Genomic DNA, 20,671 nt, shown 5'->3' on the forward strand with positions numbered 1-20,671 from the left:
CATAACAGAATATTCAGTTCAGAAAAATATAGGCATCCTCATAGTCTCACAAGTCCTTAACTGCCCATTAACATTGATTTTCTGACCACCTGTTCTTCTTTGCTCTCCAATGAGAAAGATATGAAGCCCAGCCAGTTAACCAACACCACTCGCATCCATCCAGCCTTTAGGATCTGCAACAGGAGGTTGAAGACTGTCGAAATTAAAACCATTTGTTTCCATCACAGAAGCCATCCCACAGTTGGCAGTGGATGGATCTAAGTAGGCTGAACAACAAATGCCTGACAGTTCTCTTCTTTACTTCACAGGTTAACATCAACATGGACCCTCTCTTTACTTAATTGGATGATTGGCCAACTCACTGGGCTGTCATTGGGTGTTGTTTATATAAAAATATGTGGCTGCTATATGTATGTTTCTCCTGAACTGTCCACCAAAATTCAATAAATCCCAGGCAAGATGTCTTTCATAAAGTGCTCATGCCCATTTCATTTTAATTGCTGTTAGTGATATTTACAAGTTCCCAAAGGCAAGTCATGTTATCATCTAAACACTCACTATGGTTAGATAATTGGTCGGGTTTTCATCAGACCAAGCTCAAATAATTGTCAGAGGATGTTTCTTAGATGTAAATACCATCAAAGTTGTATTCTGGCTGCGTGAGACTGTGAGACTGTAAACAGATATATTATCATCACATCGTCTTTTAAACTGGAAAAAAAAACCCAAAACATTTACATCACTTGCACTACACCTAAGGTTTGCCCCTGTCAACCTATCTCCTCTGTGTCTGCAGCCAAGCTCTAGAAGTTCCCTCTGGAGACAACCATTTCCTCAGTACACAGTCTGCATTCCTGAGACGCTGTCCAATCCCAGTAAACAACATTCCTGCTTGGGAAACAAAAGCCACAAAAAACCATTATCTCACTATCCAATCCAAAAGCTACCTCTCTGCCACCTCTCTGTCTGACTGAATATTACCTTCAAGAACACAGAGCTGTATCTTCTTCAATACATGAAGAAAGACTCCAACTCATCCTCTTGAACTTCCCACAGGCTGTAATTTGTTCAACAATGAATCTCCTTTTCCCAATTAAAATTCCAATATAAGTCAGCTGCTGTGTTCATGTAGATAGATTCTTGTCCATTGTGACTGATAGTCATGATAACATTGTTTTCATTGGATAGATTTCGGAAGTGCAAAAAATGGCAAGATCTATGTTGGTAAGAGCAAGAAAGATGACCTACAACTTTCTGAAAAACTTAAATCCTACATAACCGGACTATCTTTCAGTGCCAGTCCACTGATTTTTTGCAATTTACAAAACTTAACAGACATGAACATTCATGAGCCACAGTCTTACACTAACAGTGGGTGTATGCAAACATAGGCAAGTCTGTTTAACAAGGTGAAATTTGGGGTTAGTTAAAAAACAAACAAACATCTTCATAAGGTAAAAATAGCAGACAGCAGAAATAACTGGAGCTGGAGTCCCTGTATGTTGCTAGCTAGCCACAGCTAATGTTTGTACAGCTGGTATATTTGGTGGTGAATAAAATGGACTGCACAAACTTTGTGCAAATAAAGCCAGATGAAAATGTGCTTCCTCTTAACTTTGAACACACCTTGTGCTCATAAGTCAGCTGACCAGGAAGTGGACCTGCTATGCAGCGTGGTAAGCTACACTATACTATGCATAGCAACAATAGTTCCAGAAATGATCATTAGAGCAACAATTCAACAAAAAAAGAAATTCTCAGGAGGTTTCATATGAGAATGCAAAAAAATGTGCTAATAACACATTTGCTATTTGACTTATGCCTTTATCGCTTTAATGTTTTGCACTAGATTTATTGCTTGTAACACATTTCAGTCACTGGTGTTAAACATTTTAGGAAGTACAAGTACAAGTGGGAAGAGTGTTGTTTTTAAACAGGATACAAGCCAAATAAAACAATGAGTTTTGAAATCAAAAAATTTAAGCAACTGGCCAAAAAAGAAAAAAAAGACTGCTCATGTTAGGGTTGCACAGGAAACCTGCAAGAGGTGGGGACAAATGCTTGGTTGTTACATTAAACAGACACAAGAATGATTGATGATTTTGACAGTCTCAACCATCTGCCCCCACCGTCATCTCCCCCAGTAAGTAGGCTATAATCTGTCCATGAAATGTTCTGAACAAACATCAACACTGAAAAACATTAGACACCAGAGAGTATATAGCCAGCTGTGATTAAAAAGTTTTATTCCAATAGCACTTACACCCATGCATAATGATTCACTCCACCCTGATGTACATTGCCTCATATTTCCAGAGAACAGATGAGTTCATATAGTATATCATCACTCATGCTCAGTGTTTTTTACTTTAATGGCCACAATGTTTTGATAAGAGTGTGAATGGTGGATATCTAATGTTCAAATTAAATTCTTCAATCCCCTCACTGTCAAAACACCCATCACTGAACACAAAGCCTGAGAAAAACACTGCCAGTCGGCTTCCTTCAGGCTGCTAGTTAGTCAAAACAGATGAAAAGAAAACTTTGACATTGACATTACACAGGATATTTCTTCTGTTTGAATTATTATTGATGATGAAAGAAAGTTGATCCGAGAGGGGTTTTTTTTAGGTCAACATCTTAAAAGATTGAAAAGTTAGACTACGTCAAATATTCCATCCGTAGATTGGATTTACACCCAGACATCAATTTTAGAAACACTGCTTTATGAGAGCATAACCAAAAGAGTGAAACCCAAACCAAAAGAACCCAAAAATTACACAGTAAATTGTTCGGCAACCCAGCCTAGAGCTGTAATGCTTCTTTATCATTTCAGTGAGGCGAACAGAGTTTCATACGTTGGAAAATTCAACTTTAAATGTGAAATTTGAGGTAGGAATGAAAAGTCAAAGATAGTGTTATCAGTGCACAAATAAGAATGTGACATACAATGCAGGAGTGTACGCCCTTAAACGCTTTATCTGCAACATCACACCCGGTGCAAATGTCAGAGCTCAAACACAAAGCAAGGGGAAAAAGATAAGAAAAAAAAAAGTTCTTCCCTGGTTGTTTGGCTATGGAGGCATACCAAGATGTTTCCCCTCTCGCCTGCAGCTCTGTGATTTCTTCTTCCCCACACTCTCCCTGACTGTGGTTGCATGCATTCCTGGATGTGTGGAAGACTAAACTGTGAACAGATATTAACCGTAATTATTCAGATCCCGGGAATCTTTCACACAAACAGAAAATAGTCGCCTACTTTGTTAATCAGTCACATCTGTATTTATTGTCATGTGTAGATAGCCCTCAGGAGTATTAATAGCGTGAATTCCCAGAAATGTGACCAAGGGTTTCTTTGGAAGCATTAATGAGGCGAAACATCTGCCACAGTTACAACATGTCAGAAATGCAGGTTGCTGTTTGATGGTCAGCACAGAAGTTAAGTTTCTGGATCTGAAAATATGATAACACTTAGAATCCTTTTCATCTCAAAGTGAAAAATATGTAATGCACTTTGTGTAAATAAAGGTATTATATTCCTGCTATGGTTCAACAACACAACAGAACTGCAACTTGACCTAGAGTATGTGGTAGATAAGATCTTTCACATGTTTTTGTTACTTTAAAATGGATATTTGTACACATTTGTTTTCTCTTATATGTTAAATACACAATGTTCATACTGTAGTATTTAAAACTGCACTAGAATTGTATATTTCACAAGTAACCTGAAATGTGTACCAGCTCTTTGATTTTACCACCCACAACTTTATTGTTGTGGTAAACTCTCATCATTCTCATTAACCTTGTTTCCAGCTGTGGCAGGCTGCTGTTTTCATTGCAAAATTAGTGATAAAGCCACCGCAAGGCACCAGACAACAGGTAGACAAATTTACCGTTGAGAGTGGAGCATTTAGCAGTTAGAGAGACATATTTCACACAGGAGTTGGTTGAATCCAGAACTGAGGTAAAAGGGAGTGTGATTGTTTGACATTGCCAGCAGCTTTATAAGATACAACTTGGAGTGCTTATTAGAGTGATTTAGTATAACATTTCCATAAAGTTGGGGGACTTGTAAGACTATTACAATGGTCAAAATCAATGTAAACTGCCATGATTCAAACTGTGAGATTTTTTGTAATAATATATTTTATTTAAATGTGTGGTTTCCAAGCACAAGCCAAGCGCAATTATCTTAGACTAGACAAAGCTCCTCCAGAGCTACAGAAGATATACTATAACTGTTCTCACAGAACATATTAACATATAAATTATGTACATAGGATATATTTATGTATTGTTATACATCAAATGCGATATAAAAAGTATTAAAGAATTTAAAAATGTAAACAAACATGAAATTTCCTTTTAAAAAATTACATAAAGTATAATAAAATAAAACTAATAATACAATAATAGATAATAAATAACAGTAAAAGCACAAGTCAAAATAAAAATGCTCTAGACAAAAGCCAGGCTAAAATTGAGTTTTAAGTTTTCTTTAAAGATATTGTAATTGACTTTGACTGGTAATAATGGTGGAGCATCTCTTCACAGTAGTTACATTAAGTACTTGAATATTACTTGTGAACCCATAGCATACTTTGATTGGTAAACAGAGGTTGTGCACATAGTAAAGTTTAGTTAAACATCTTTTGAAGAACCCAGTGTTTTTCCGTCAGCTGTATGATTTCAAATTATTATGTGGTGGCCTGTGGAGCAACGTCAGTGATGAAAAGCAGTGGAGGCAGACAGCTCTGAGTGAATTTCCAGAAGGGCTCTCCCTTAAAATAACTTCCCAGCCGGGTTGTGCATACCACGTCTCTGTGTGTGCCGAACCCCCAGCCTGCCCTGATCTGACCACCACCTCACCCTGCTCCTATACCTTCAGGACCACCTCTGATACTTCCTCTGGTCATATTACAGCTTGGTGCCTTCATTTTTCCAACATTAACATGGAAAGCATGCACAACGTTTTGCCTTAATGACAAACCTGCCTTTGAAAAATGTCAAGTAATTAGTGTTTGGTGAATTGTATAAACAAATGCCTGTCAGTGTGAGGAACTTCGTCAATGTGTGGAATATTTTTCATATTCTCCAATGACGAAAAGAAACCAAAACCTGTTTTGCATGTTTCCTTCATGTATGCATTCAGACTGATGCAATTAGTTCCCTTGATTCATGTAATGACACATAAACCCCGGTGGGAGGGCTCCACCCAATCAGCTGGACGGAGCAGCGACACTCCACAGATCTGAAGTCATGACCCCAGAGTTTTCAAGGGGGGGTGTTGGGAGTCCAGCCTAGTGGTTTCCTGCACAATCCAGACTTTTGGCCTCCCTTCCTGCTTTTGGAAGGCACAAGGGTAGATGGAGAAGGGGTGTAGGGAAGACGGGATGGTGAAGAAGGGGATGAAAGGAGAGTGTTAGGCAATATTAGGCCAGCACTGTGTTGTTCTTGGCTCTGTCTGTAGTCTGTCCCACCTCACTGCAGGGTATTACACACAAACACACACACACACACACACACACACACACACACACACACACACACACACACACACACAAGCACACAAGCACACACACTTAAAAAAAAACAAAAAACCTGAGATTTCCATGACAATAGTGTTCCAGCCAGTGGGAGTAACAAAGCAGGGCGACCACAGTGCATTCTCACAGAGGAGGAAAGGGTGAAAGTCTCACTCAGTGTTGGACCCGAGGAATCATCTGCTCTGCTAGTCAGGCCACAAAACCAAATAAGCTGCACGATGACTTCAGAGGCAAGCTGGCGTCTAGGCAGCCCTCTGGGGAAATGTCTCACTAGTGGGGGTCTGCGGAGAAGCCGAGGAATGGACTGTGTTAGGTTAATTCACTTCCATTCATTAGAAAAAACTAGGAATCAGTTATCAGTGTTGTGTCTCAGCAAAAAGATGAGAACTAGCGCTAGTAATAGTTGTGTAATCGCATTCCTAACAAAAGAAAATGATTGAAGCTTCAGTTAATAATTTTAGGAGATATTACTTAATCCTTTAAATGTAACCTTAAAACTAGTATTTGGATCTTATTTTTGTAGTTTTGGCTATTGTTTTTATTGGTAATAATAACACTGTACTCAGCAAGTTATTTGCTGTGAACTGCTACGTCAGCTACTTTGCAAAAAGGTCAAATATGGCAAGAAACACAAAGCAGCCAGATGGAAGAGAAAATGAAGGCAAATGTTAAACGTATTATTATTTAAACTGTCCATTACAGTTTACAGGTAAATCTTGACTTACAGTAGGACATGTAGTTGTGTGTGCAGTTTTCCTTTACATTTCCTTGTGTGTTGTCGTCCAAGAAAACACTTTGTCTGCCGAAGTAGTTCCAGCATATAAACTCCCCATAAAGCCACAGCTTACACATTAATTTTTTTTTTACCTTTGTGCTTATATACAGTATAAACAAAGAATATGTAAAGTGTTAATTTAAAAGTGTGAAGTGTTATTTATGTGCTAGTAGGCGTATTTGTTTGGACAGAGTCAAGCTTTGCTAAGCGCTAATCACCAGCTGGCTGTAGCTGTATGTTTAGCATTCAGACATGAAAGAGGCATTCATCTTCTTTATGTTTCTCTCAGCAAGAATATAAAATAAGGGGTGTATTTTTCACAAATGTAAGTATTCCTTTAAAAAATCAAAAATAAGCGGATTTCTAGCAGACAATTTTTGATGGAATTATACAGACTAATTAGCACACATTTGAGGAAGTCAAGATAATCCTATCTATAGTTGAGTTGTGATGTCATTAGGTGCTGCCCCTCCAATGTTTTCCCCAACGGCAGCTAGTTAACATGTTTCCTAGATGGTCAGGTTGGTATGTAAGAGCCTTCCTGCACAGATTTAATGTAAATCTAATTACATGGTAGCCTACTGTGAGTGGAATGTAGCTTGGGGACGTTGTGGGAAATAGTTAAAGGGGAAGCACACATTACAGTGTTTACAGTTTTCATAGTACAGAATAATGTAACGCCTTCAAGGGCTCATTAGCTTTGTCGTGGGCTATGTTATCCTCTCTTTTTTCCGCCCTCTCTTCATTCTGTGCTATTAAAGCTGCTGAACTTATTAAAAGATGACAAAAAAGAGAGACATCAATTAAGAGCCATGGGGTTAAGGAGCCATAAAGTTCCCAGATTGAGTTCAGCCAATGAGACGCTGACTTTTTCTGTTTGTAGCTTCAAATGCTCACTTCCTGCAGGTGGCTTTAAGAGGGTCACTTTTTTTTTCTCCTCATGAAGAACAACAGCTGTATTCAGGTTGAATTCATGTCAGACATATGGATTGTAATGCTGATTAAGTTCTCACAGCTGAAAAAAGAAAAGGATGAAACCATCCACAAGAAACTTTGCAAATGACTCTAGAAGCATAAACCACTTCTCTACTGACCATGTTTACTGTCCTTTCATCACCAGCTCATAAGTCATGTTAAAAAATGTAAGAGACACAATCGATACAATACTTAAATAAATCATACTGTAGTATTTCCAAAAAAAAGTTACAAGATGGGATGTGTAATCATTCAGGTGTTTTGTAGACAAATGGATATGTGAATGTTGGTGAGCACAAATAATAAAGTAGCTAAACAAAACACATCAGCCAAAGCCTCTCTGAGGGAACTGAGGTGGCAACTCTTATTGTGCACAAAGGGAATTGGGCCCAGGTGCACCCTGTTACACTAATTAACATTCCCACTTACCAGCTGCCTTCAAGACAACATGAATAAACTAGTAAACACAAGCCAGGAGTTTCCCAATTGCAATTATTGCTCTGTTAACTACATCATTTTAGTATAATTTTAATACTTTCATGAGTTCAAATGAGTTGGTCATTTAGTTGGTCTTTGGTTTTTCTGCCCTTTAATCATCTTTAAACCTGTAATCATATTTTTTTTGGCCACTTTTGCACCAGAAACAAGCTGTGAAAACAACATTTAGATATTATCACCTCTTAAAGTTGACATGGTGAATGGTTCGGCAAATAGTCGGCTATTTATTCTTTAAAAACAACATTGGCATTCATCTGGAGTCGTATCTCTGATGAATGTTCGGCCAGTCATCTTGAAACAATGCTGATAAGAGCGAGAGTGAACCAAAACAGACAAGTTGCATGCCAGAAAACCAAAACAATGAGCTGAAAGGCACAAAAACTCAGAGGTGCAACAGAGTCAGGTGATAATTCTCCGTGGGTGACCACTTTCACATACAAGTCATGTGATCCACTGTTAATATAAAAATACGGATTATAGCTGAATTAAAAAGTCATTTAACACCTGGCTTTAGATCATTGTTCCACTGCCATAAATTTCCAGTTAGTTGCTCCTTCGATCACACACCCAGCAACACACCCAGAATCCCAGATGACTGTGGCTGCGGTCAGAGGTGTGGTCTGTTACACCTGCATACCTAACAATGATGTCACTGTGTAGTCACACAGCCTGGAGAACATTTTTAACAAATTCACTACGGCAAGGTGAGAAGTAAACCCACTGGAGGTCATCAAAAGCAGTTGTCTGTTGCCATAGGATGTGATGTTTGCATAGTTCTTACTAACAATTTGAATTATAATTTTACATTTTATCACTTTTTTGCTTGATTGTGATTTTGTGACTAATTTTGTTTCATGTTGTTAGTCTGTCACTCATTGTTGCATATACTCTCTTGCCAAGAACACCCGCACACTTTTTTTATTAGTGTAAATGACGCAAAAGAAGGTTATTGTTCTCTTGTGTGAACATGCACACACACGGAAAACACGCCCACACCCTGTACACTGGACAGCAGCCTACAAAACATTATCAGTTATCTCTCTTCCAGCTGTCTGCGCTGACTGAAAGGCCTTTCTTTCTTCAGGACCGACCGCAGCAGCAGGGCTGTGTTTGACTCTCACGCTGGCCTCGGCCCAGCACATTACACTGCTCTCCTGACCCTGACATATGGCCACGAGGACCCACCTCCAATCTTCTCTGACAGCTGCCTGTGAGCTCAGACAGTGTTGCATGTGTTGAATCTTAGGGGATCCTTTTGCATGCACAAAATCTTACTGAAGTAGTTTTAGTTTGGTGAATTTTATTTCATATCTTAGTTTAAGTTCATTGTGATTTTTACTGGTCATTGTAACATGCAAATATTTTATTTCTCTCACTTATTGCTATTTACTCAAACTCAAACTCCACACATTAAGTACATACATTTACCCGATTTCTCAAAATAATACATTTATGGGTTAAAAAATGTTTCAAACACAGCCTCTCTCGAATTTGAGTAAACAGCTAAATACAGCCATTGAATGTGAACTGAGCACAGGTGCCAGCTCTGTGGCTGCTCTTGGTCTTGTGTACCATTATTTTTGTTTTCAATAAATCTCACAAGGGAAGAAATGTGAAAAATATAAAACAACCTCAATTGTCTCCCAAGATGTTTTAACTACACTCGCTTCAGCAAAAAGAAAAAAACAGACACACAACTTTTCGCTTTTAAAACACCATAAGGAATAATCTCTTAAATGCTTATTCGTGCCTCTGAACATGCAATATTCAACTACACAACAAATTGGTTTTAAAACTTTTCTAGGTCACTCGGGGCATGTTGACGTAACCAGTGAGTGTTTAAATGCAAAAAAACCTGCAGCATTGCTCTATTTTCCTGGGAAAAATCCTAAAAAATTCACACACCAGAGTGACTTGTTTTATACTGTTGACAACAGCGGTTTGCTTAGAATAAACACATGAACTCTGTCTACAGAAATGAATCCACTGAAAATGTGCAAATATGGCATCACAGTAGCTAACGCCTACGCTGCTGCTTGATTGACGTGAAGTGAAGTGATATGTAAGAAGTGCAGTACAGCAACTCCACTGTTTTTAACACCAACTATGTGGCCAAAATGAGAACCAACAGGATCTTGCGGATAACCACATCAATTAGAGAGAAGTCGACCCAGTGGAGGTTCAAATTTGACAGCAGCGATGCACCAATCAGGCTGAGAGGTTTTATTTTAAGGCCGTGACTTCTGCACTGACGTGAGAGATTTTTTAGGAAGGAGGGAACAAAGCACACAGAAACACATCCAGGTTTGGAGGTTTGTCCTGTTTCATACCACCTACTGCATGTGGAGAGCTGATTTACTCTGAAGATAATCTAGCAGAGTAAAGTCCAAAGCAAACAGACGTGTCCCTTCTACTAAGGCTGACTCAGAGCCTTTCTGTAAGAGCTAATGCCAATGTCAACACAACCCTGCTCAGCCATATATTGAAGGTTAACAAGCCCTCAAATATTCTTAAACTCAAAGAGGCTGGAAATAATGCTGACTTAATTGCTTGTTGCTTTGCTTGTAATGACACGCAGGTTTATCAGACAAGGACAAAAACAATTAACTACTACTACAACAAGTAAACTGCACCATCTCATGTAATTTTGGCACTTTGTTCACTTTACATCCTCAACTAGAAATATTTAAAGCTCTAACACAGCTGTATTGAAATGAGTGTGTTTACTGACGTGCCAAGAACTACAGAAAACTTTGACAGCAGCTACATAACCAACCAAAAAGGATCAAATTACACTTTCTTTGTCTAGTTCTTTAGTTTCACAATTAAAGGGTATTTATTTTCATGGCATCTGAAGAATTATTCCTTCCTCCCTGCCTTGAGTGTTTTCATTCCTCTTGGTCTTTTGGGAGAAAGGAGGAGTCGGTTTGTTCCAAACTTACGCTGAATAATATTAGCCAATCAGCTCAGTGTCTCTGACCAGGCCAAAGACATAAAAGAGGAAAAGGGAGTTCTGCTTCAACAAAACACTTTCCTGTCCAAATCAGAAATCTGGTAAGAGGCCTGTGGCTACAAAGCAACACCCAGCTTCAATATACAGGCACATCTGTGGGACATTGGGAGGTGTCAACCCAGTATTAAGACAAATAAATTATTCATTTCGAACTGTGTCGCTGCATGGTTTGTATTTTTATAAGAGTTGTTTCACCAAAACACAAACACCCTAATGTCAGAACATTTAGTTCTCTTCCTGGTTGTTTATACCTCTTCTTAATGTGATGTTTTTCAAAATTCTGCTTAATGTTTGACATTCAGGGCAGAGATTCAGATGAGCATGTGTCTTCGTGTGTTTCACATTAACTTTGCTCAAGCTGTTTCTTTTTCACAGTTATTGCTTTTATCTTAATATTTTCAAAGAAGTCAAAGAAAACAACATTGTGTTTGTGCTTCTACATACCCATTGTATACTACTGAATCATATAGTTGATCCTTGGTGTAGTATATAAACATTTTTGCTCAGTTTTATAAGTTGATTTCCATTCCAGTTTCAATGTTGCTAGTTTGTCTCATTTTGATTTCTTTAGAAGTTCAGCTTTAGTTTCAATTTAAGTTTAAGTTTACAACTGGATGTGCACAAAGTATGCCAATACTGCTCACTTTTCACTGACTTTTTAAAATATTCAATAAGACTTGAAGTGCACATAAATGCACATAGTTACACACGTAAGAAAACAAAACAAACAGAGGGAAACAGACATAGTTATGAGTGACATTCATTGCACAGTGACTGCTGAGAGACCATGACATAAGCAGACACATGTGGAGGAGCAGCTGTGCCAAGGAGCTTATGAAACCTGCAGGATAAATGCTCAGAATTGAGCAGCGGCAAACCGACTTCAGGCGTGTGACACCGGGAGAAGACAAGAGAGCAGGAAAATGTAAAAAGCTGAGTGAAACACTGAAAGTAAAGGCCATTCACTGGAAAGAATGACAGCCAGAGAGAACCTTGTTAAATGCTGACAAATGGCTGCAGGAAGAATTCAGGTTTCTCAAGGGTCTGTTTGAACACTAACGCCACCTGGTGGTGAAAAGCACATGTAGCATCTTTAAAAAGAAGATGACAAGAGGTTGACGCAAAATGTTTTCCTGGGAAAGACAAATAACCTTATAAAAAACGAAGTTAAAGACGCAGCTGTGTCTTTTTTTCTCCAGGAAACTACAGTTCATTTAATGAAAGGCTCAGTTCTTTGTCTCTATTTTCCTGTCTTTGATCAAATTTACACCAGGCCATCGCTATAAATAACAATATTTGTTTACTCCATTCCCACAGTTAATTAAAAAAACAAATTTAAAACACTGAATACGTTATTCTTCACTTAATAGTGTGGCATGTTCATTAGAGAGGGGTGGCATTATACATGCATAATTTACATTAGATTAGACAGACATGTCATGTTAAAACATCCATATGCATTAAGAAATATGTTTTGTGATTATGTTTTGTGAAAAACTGATGTGACTTGAAAATAACATGCTAAAGAATAGCACCCATCTTATCTAAAATCCACATCTTATAAATAAACTGCTTCTGTAATTAAATAAAATGCACAGTGCAACTATGAGCATGCTATAATGTTTACCACACAAAACAAACAAACCTAATCTTAACAGGTAGAACAAGCACATGCATGAGAGCAACACAAAACAATTAAGACATAATTAACATAACATTTAAAAAGGATAATCATCAGTTAAGAAAAGCAAGGAAATATAAATCAGTTTTAGGATATATTATTATTATTTTGTCAAATAATCTTTAAAGATCAAATAGTCTATGATAACTAAAATTTTACATTTAATTCTAACCTTCACTGGTGGCCTGTAGAGAGAGCTCAACACTCGAGTAAAGTTCTTTCTGTGCTTTGTCCTTGTAAGAGGATGAGCTGCAGCATTTTAAACCTTCTGAAAACAAGCTCCAGTTCCTTAGCAGAGGCATGAGTGTCATGAATTACAGTAATCACATGTCTTAGAAGTATTTCTCATTTGGCCAAAAAAAGCTGTTAAGTAATGGGTAAATAATGAAAAGTGCTTTGTTATGTTATAATGTGTCATATTAGTATGACATTTAAAAAAAACAGTAGAACAAAAAAAAAGTCACAGAAAAAAATAACAGACACAGGTTTTGTTGCATGACTGTTTTTATTTCCATTAGTACCGAGAAAAAGCTAAGAGGTGTACTGTAGCTTTGATGGACATTTCTCTTGCTCCAGAAACTAAACAATCGCTTTGAATTACTATTTTTTTTTTTAAAGGCACCTGCAGTTTACAGATTACAGTTCAATCTCTGACAAAGCACATGACTTTCAGTATGACTTGATGTACGGGGAGTGACAGAAATAATAAATAATGAATGAAAAATGACGGGTGGGTGATTTCTGCAATGTAGTCGAATCATCAGTAAGCAGAAATTGAAAGAATGACAAACACATACACACGCACACACGCACGCACGCACACGCACACACACACACACGCACACGCACACGCACACACACACACACACACACACACACACACACACACACACACACACACACACACAAAGACAGGCATTCACACCACACACAATGTAGTTGATCATTCTCATTAAATGTAGTTACTTGTACGTATCCCTTCAACACAAAACACGATATATATATATTTCGAGATGTTATTCAAGCCCAAAAATCATACTCATAAACAGAATATTTACACATAAAACTGGTAAAACTTAACTAGTAAGATATGAGTGCGATATCCTGAAGGAGTAGCCTATCTTTTTATTTCAGCTAAAGGTTAATGTCACTGGAAATACACAGTCTCCTGAAACACATCACTTCCTGAGCTCTGTGCTGTCTGTAAGATCTATATGTCATGCTCTCAAAACACTACAAAAATAGAAGATCAATAGAAGATAAAAAAACTTGAAAAGAAACAATTGTATATTCAGTAAATGACTAAACAAGAATAAGGTGTCATCGGTATACAGTATGAGAAAAGAAATGTACAGCAAATAGTCAAACACTTTGCAGAAAGATTAGTTGTTTGCGTCTTTCTTTTTGTTAAGTGGATAAAAACAAGCTTTTTGAATGTGTCATTGTACTACTTCACCATAATTCTCCATTCAACATTCAAAAATCAGATAACCATCACAGGTCAGAGTGACAAAAAAAGACATTTAAAGATGAACAAGAGAACTTCTGATTTACAGCAATATTCTTTTTAGTTTTAACGTACAAAACAAATCTAAATCTCTCTTCAATATATGACTGTCTCTATAGTCAGCTTACATGTGGAATGCTTAAAATCAAAAAAATAGCTTTGAAGACGTGAAACAAAACGGAAACTGCATCAAGTCAATGTCTTCATTTTAACCTCACCAGTGGAGTATTTTAATCAGTATCCCCACCCCGGCACCAAGCAGCTTTTATGATTCCCAGATTGAGATGACCTCATCTCTGCCTGCCAGCCAGTAAGGATGTGTTAAAGACCAACGCTACCGAATAACGTCCTGTCCTGCGGTCTACAAATTGTGCACTGTGTACTTTTAGCGGTCAGTGCCGTGCCAGTCCAGTGAATATTCACAAGCACTTTGGAAGCATGCAGAAATAAAAACGTATGACGGATGATGACGTTACTCTGAGATAAATTCAATCAAACCTGTGCATTTTTTATTTATATTAAGTTTTTCATTTTAAAGGTTAATTTTCAGCATTAAACCATCCACTTTCCCCTTTACTGAAATGTTTAGTGTGATGACATTAAACTGAATTTAACCCTGAGAAAGAAAACACGACGGTACCTTAAAAACACTGAAAAATAAACAGAAAACACAAAGAGGCAGTTTGTCATCTTCTCGATAATACAGCATATATTGAGCTCTTCAATTATGTACATGTTTACCAGCCTTCCTGAAGAACCAAAAACTAAAATCAAACTATTACCAAACTTTAAATTATCTATCCACTCAAATGACTAATATTGGCCTAGGATATCATATGCAATACAATGACAGAGCACACCCACGATACTTTCTTTTTGCAAACACAAAGTATGTTTATGTCTTCATTTGTGCCCTTTGACCAAGAGGAATGATAAAACTAAAATAAATAGACATGACATGAACCTCCTAAGATAAGAAACTGCCTCTTTCTTTGCCAATATGTATTCAGTGTTTTGCTGCCTGAGAATCTTTCCACAGTCATGTTGAAATAAGCAAATAACCATTGGCGTCAAAAAATTATTTTCAATTAAACTGCTGTGGCAAGAGGTCTTTAATACTGAGAGGAATGATTGGAGGAGACTGTGTTGCAAACACTTGAGGATCCACCTCTCTCTGTGTCCCGTATCAAAGTGTCTCAGACCCAGTACTGGTTCTTTTTCAAGGCCGGGTTCGATGTCCGACAGTGCTGCAACAACTCCGGGTCTGCATCTTTGGAATCCATGTTGGACATGGGGATGTTATTGGCCGGGTCAGTCTTCCGAAAGGTTTCTGCGCTAGCCACTTCTCCGTTTTTGGGCTTGGACCCTGCTGTCTGGACATCATGCTTGCCTGTCTTGTTTTTACGGATCAGGTAGTAAGCCAAGACACCTGCCAGGAGCAAGAGGAGAAGGATCACCAGGATGGGGATGAGAATGGACCAGAAGTTGCTGCGCCGTGAAACCACAGGTGTCCTGTGAGAGTCAGTGCCAGAAGAGGCTGTAGTGGGGGCATCTCCATGGGGCCAGTCCATGTTGCCCCTCCAGCGGGGGCTAGCTGGAGTGGCACGAGGGGACCCAGCCACACCAGGGATGTCATTACTGTCCTTTGATGAGGCCTCTGATGGAAGCCTCAACAGAGTGGCAGGGTAGACCCCAGAGGCATTATAGGGACCGGTCTTAAAGGAAAGCACACACTCTGCAGGAGGGACCCCATGGGCTTGTAGCAGGAAGCGGGCCTCATCCTGAGTGACACCACCTCTGGATCTGGAGGAGCTATTAAGGATTTCCATAGCTACACGACCTTCATCCAGGTCCCGCTGGCTGAACATGTCCACTGCCTGACCTGCACCAGAACCTCCGGACTTCACAAAACGAGCCCCTCGTGGCTGCTGGATGACAGTGAACATGGGGGAGGACTTAGTCTTGTTTTCCAGCGGAGTTGCATCCAGAAGCTGCCTGTCAAGTTGGACGAGAGCACCTTGGGGTAAGAGAGGATCTTGAGCGATATTGGCCAGAGGCTGGACTGTGATGTTGAGGACGGAGGACACATTAGCAGCCCCACTGCGAGCAAAAAATGCAACGCTGTCTCGAGGTGAAGTCGACTTTACAAAGCGGACACTGACTCTGCCTTCTTTGATCTGTTTCTGGGTGAAGGCGGACGTGGGCTGCCGGTCCACCATGACAGCTGCATACTTGGGAACACTTGTGATCTTGTAAAGGACATTTTCCTCAACAGGTCCGCCAGTAGTGGCTTTCAGCATGTCTTCAGTCACCAGAGTCTCATCATCTCCTTGCTTCACCTTGATCTCAGTGGCTTTGTCAAGAAGCAGGGTGCGAGCTAGGACGCCAATGTGAAGTGTGTGTGGCTCTGTTTGATGTTCCCCATCTGACACAATGAATTCCACAAAGCTGCTGGCGAGGTTGCCATCACTGTAAAAGCCCACCTGCCCACGATTGACCATCTCTTGTGTGAACTCAGAAATGGGGTCCATCGTGACTGAGTCAACCAGCTGACCATTTCTGGGGGCTTTGGTTACCTTGAAGTGCACCTCATCTGGGGGACTGTCCTCATCTTGAGTGTTAAGATGCTTCTGGGTCAAAATGGTCATTGAACCTTGAAGAACCTCCAGCAGCATGTCTATAGTGACAAGCTCGGGAGGATCAGAGCCACGCCGTTTGATGGAGATGTTAAAGATCTCTTCCAGGACCATGGACTCAGCAGGGGAGGCCACACCTTGACCCTGAGGCTTCAGACGGGCCCTGAAAGAAAAGCTGTCAGAGGGGGCCCCTGAATCATCATGGAGATACTCCAACTCTCCCTGAGTTACATCTTCCTGCTCGAAGAATGGAGCATCACGCGGCAGGTCCTGACCACCAAGAGTGATACGTCCATGGTCAGGGAAACTTTTCATCTCGAAAACCACATCCACTTCACCTCGCTCAGACTCAGGCAAGCTGGCCAGCAGGTTGGAAGCATCAAGAATTGAATTGTCAATGGCTTTCCTCTGACCTTGCACAATTTCCAGACCTGGGTAGAAAACAATGAACATAAACACATTTTAAATGTCATTAAATTTAGTTTTCAGAGAAACTTTTTATCCAGTTTTGGCTGTCCCTTGTCACTATTTATTTATGCAGCACAGCAAATTTAGGGGGTTGGCACATTAAGAGAGACAGATGGAGCAGGGGGCTTGTTGTTTTGGCAGTGTCAGAAGCAGGGGTGATAAACTATTTTATGACTTTGAACTCTTCAGGCGATGACGAATTACAGTACTATTCTAAAACTCTATGAAAAACTAGAATGACAAACACACTGCAATCTCTCAGTAAGGAAAATTAATTAGGAATGTAAATCAATGCGATTTTGCCCAGAACAGAAACTTTTTTATTTTATTTTTTTTTATTTTTTTTTTACCATGGAATGAATTGGCCAGTGATGAATAAGATTCAATATGATTCAGTTTAAATATTTTCTTCAATCTGTGAGCAAACTTGATGCACAATTCAAGTCGAGCTGCCTCAGAAATGTGTTAGTAGTCTGAAAAAATTAAAAAAAAAAAAAATCTCACTTGATTCAGAACATTTTGATTGAAATCTTACATAATTCACATTTGGCATTGACTCTAAAGTCACCAATCAGTGTTTTCCACTGAATCGGAGGCACCACATCAGAGTGATCATACCACACCCAAATTCAACTTTATGTTTTGAGAGTGAAACACTCACAATAAGCTGACTGCAGACTATTTTCCTCATGAAGAAACAGACAACAAGCTTTTTATAACCTTGTGTCAAGTCTACAATATGCAGTACTCATTAATAGACTCTGACTCCAGCTCTAGACTTACGACACCCTAAAATAAATGCCTGTTTTCTATCTTACGGTATTAATGACTGTGTGTGATGGGTGTTGCTATGAAAGAGCATGTATTCTCAGCCAACCTACCCTGTATAAATAAAGGAAAAACTGATCAACAGTTGACATTTCTATTCAAATAAACAACTGCTGCAGCTGTTGAAAACAATATTTCCATAATGACACACTTGTGCTATTATAATTGGGCTTTACAGGCTTATAGCCACTTATCACTGCACCTCATCTCTATTGACATTTGTACAGTAATTACAATTGCGTTCAATTAGTGACAGAGTGGTCATTTATTTAGATACTAATTTATTTGATTTGGATGGTTGGGAAACTATCTCACTTATTCATGTGAAAATACTGTGTTCATCACCTCATCTCACCACTTACCTTTGTTTTTCCACAGCTGTGAGGAGATGTTGCTGTGAGCGGCATAGTAAGAGACGGTGATGGGTAGGATGTGACGGACATCTGGGGCTGGTTGGGATGACAGAATGAGCTCTATGGAGTCCCTCACAACCCAGAAAGGCTCCTCTGGTATCTGATGCTCATAGAAGACCGCTCCTGACTCCAGCTGTGTATTGAGGGAGGGGGAAAAAAATTAGAAAATGGTGAGCCACAAGACTTCTATAGGTTAACTTTATTACATCCTCACATGTATTGTTGGCTAAATTGAGTACAGTGTCAAAACACCTAGTATAACATCAACAATAAGATAATATTTCAATTACGTATACTGATATTGTTTCATTCCAGCTAACTTTTGTAGGTTTGAGCAAGAAAAAAAAAAGCACCAATATCAGCTTCATTTTCATTGATTTGTACACATTTTCAGTCACTTCTTACTTTTCTTGAGTAATCCTGTAACTGACATTTTAGCTCCCATATTTCATTGCTCTTTTCCCCTCTGATGTTTTTAAGCACCACAGTAAAATGGGAGCTTAAATGGCTGCAGCAGTGGTTTTGGCTTGGTTGAACTGGGATACGGGTTTGAGTATTGGAATGTGACAATCTGTGTTAGCTCGCTGAGGTCACTGTGACCTAAACTCAACTCTTCTCTTTCTCCTCTTTCTCCGCCTCTCTTATACACAAGCGCACACACACACACACACACACACACACACACACACACACACACACACACACACACACACACACACACACACACACACACACACACACACACACACACACAACACACACACACACACACACACACACACACACACACACACACACACACACACACACACACACTGCTGAATAACTCAAATCATCAGCCCAACCTAGTGTCAGATTTTCTGTCACACTCTCGACGGAGCAGTTTGCAAGGAAAGAATGTGTTCTCATACTCATCCAAGCACGGTCAAATGTCAGGAATGGAAATGAGCAGATTGTCTCGAATCGGATGGAGACGAGGAGGAGCAAAGTGAGAGACACACTTGGCCTAATGTGCATGCTCAGTTGGGAATCATCACCAACCCCCTGGCTGTTATTTTGCACAACATGATGAAGTTGTGTACCCCAGAATCCTCCACCAAACCCAATAAATGCTAACATATAATCAGCAAAGTTACAGCTTTAGGTACATGCAATATTTACTTATGTTAATCAAGTAACCTACTGTGAGTAAAGAGAGAAAAACAGGAGTGTGTGCAGCTTTATAGACAGTAAGTTACACTCAGACAAAGGAACTTGTTGGAATGAGGAGCCACACCCTGACAATTTATTTAGTTGGTTTTTACAATGTAGCCCACAAAATCGTTCTTTTAATTAAACTCAGGACTTTCTGTGGCTGGAATTTTCTTTGTTGTTTGAATGTAATCTGAAGACTTGCTTTAACAACTGTACAATGAAGATTAAAATGGCTGTAATTAAATACCTAAAATCAATTCATATGTATTATTTTCTTATCTTGCTGCCAGTGTAAATTTAAATCTTCTTCAACCTATCCAGTCTTTGACATACAGTATGTAGCTGTGACAGATACATAGATTTATTTGACCATAATATAGATTAATGCAATCACCCAGCCCTGACATACAATTAAAATTGTCACAAAAAAACCCCAAAAGCTTTTGCATGAGGCATGCTAATGGTGAGCCTTAACAACACAGTGGTACTATGATGTATTCAACGAGGCCCCCCGCTGGTGAAGAAGAGAAACATGTTGATGCCTCGTGAGTTTGAAAGATCACTATACTTCAACATTCATGCATAAAATGGAATGTAACACACAATTACTGTAACCTAATAAGAAAACTTTATTTAGGCAGCCCAGTGCTAATAATTAGGTGATAAAACAGGTCAGTTTTGACTCTCAATATCATATCAAATGTGGGCTACACATATTCAAGGTGAAGTTACAGGAGTTGTAGCAACAGGAAAAAGTAAAAGATTAGACCTAAAACAGCAGAAGTTGTAGACATGCAGTAAATAGCCAAGTACAAGTGATTGTACGAGTGTTTGTATTGTCTGATTCAGAGGTTTTTAGAACCTGAGACTGTGGGCCTCCACTCAGACTAAACCTGGAAAACTGCACCCTGACACCTCTCCTATGGCATCATTATTATGTCATTTGATCCCAATGACATCCAACAATTGAGCCAACAATTATTGCTGTTTTAGATTCAGACTACATCAAATACATAAAAAAGCCTGTTCTAAGGCATTTATTTGTTTCTGCCTCTGGAAAAAGTGGGAAAAACAGTAAAATTTCCCCAAAATAGTGAACTACCTTTTTAACCAAATCACACATATTAAGCTATT

General features: G+C 39.1%; 1 protein-coding gene across 1 annotated transcript in view; it reads right to left on the bottom strand.

Moving 5' to 3' along the window:
- Positions 1-15,148: 15,148 nt before the first annotated feature.
- The window catches only part of cspg4 (chondroitin sulfate proteoglycan 4), a 32,308-nt gene continuing 26,785 nt past the window's right edge, over positions 15,149-20,671 (bottom strand). Inside the window, exons 12-13 of the mRNA XM_062420826.1 lie at positions 18,293-18,476; positions 15,149-17,065 (exon numbers count right to left, since the gene is read on the bottom strand). Coding sequence (XP_062276810.1) covers positions 15,195-17,065; positions 18,293-18,476 — 2,055 coding nt within the window. The 3' untranslated portion in view covers positions 15,149-15,194. The remainder of the gene's footprint in view (positions 17,066-18,292; positions 18,477-20,671) is intronic.

This window comes from Scomber scombrus, chromosome 6, assembly GCF_963691925.1.
Source record: "Scomber scombrus chromosome 6, fScoSco1.1, whole genome shotgun sequence".
In the NCBI taxonomy this organism is placed as follows: domain Eukaryota; kingdom Metazoa; phylum Chordata; class Actinopteri; order Scombriformes; family Scombridae; genus Scomber; species Scomber scombrus.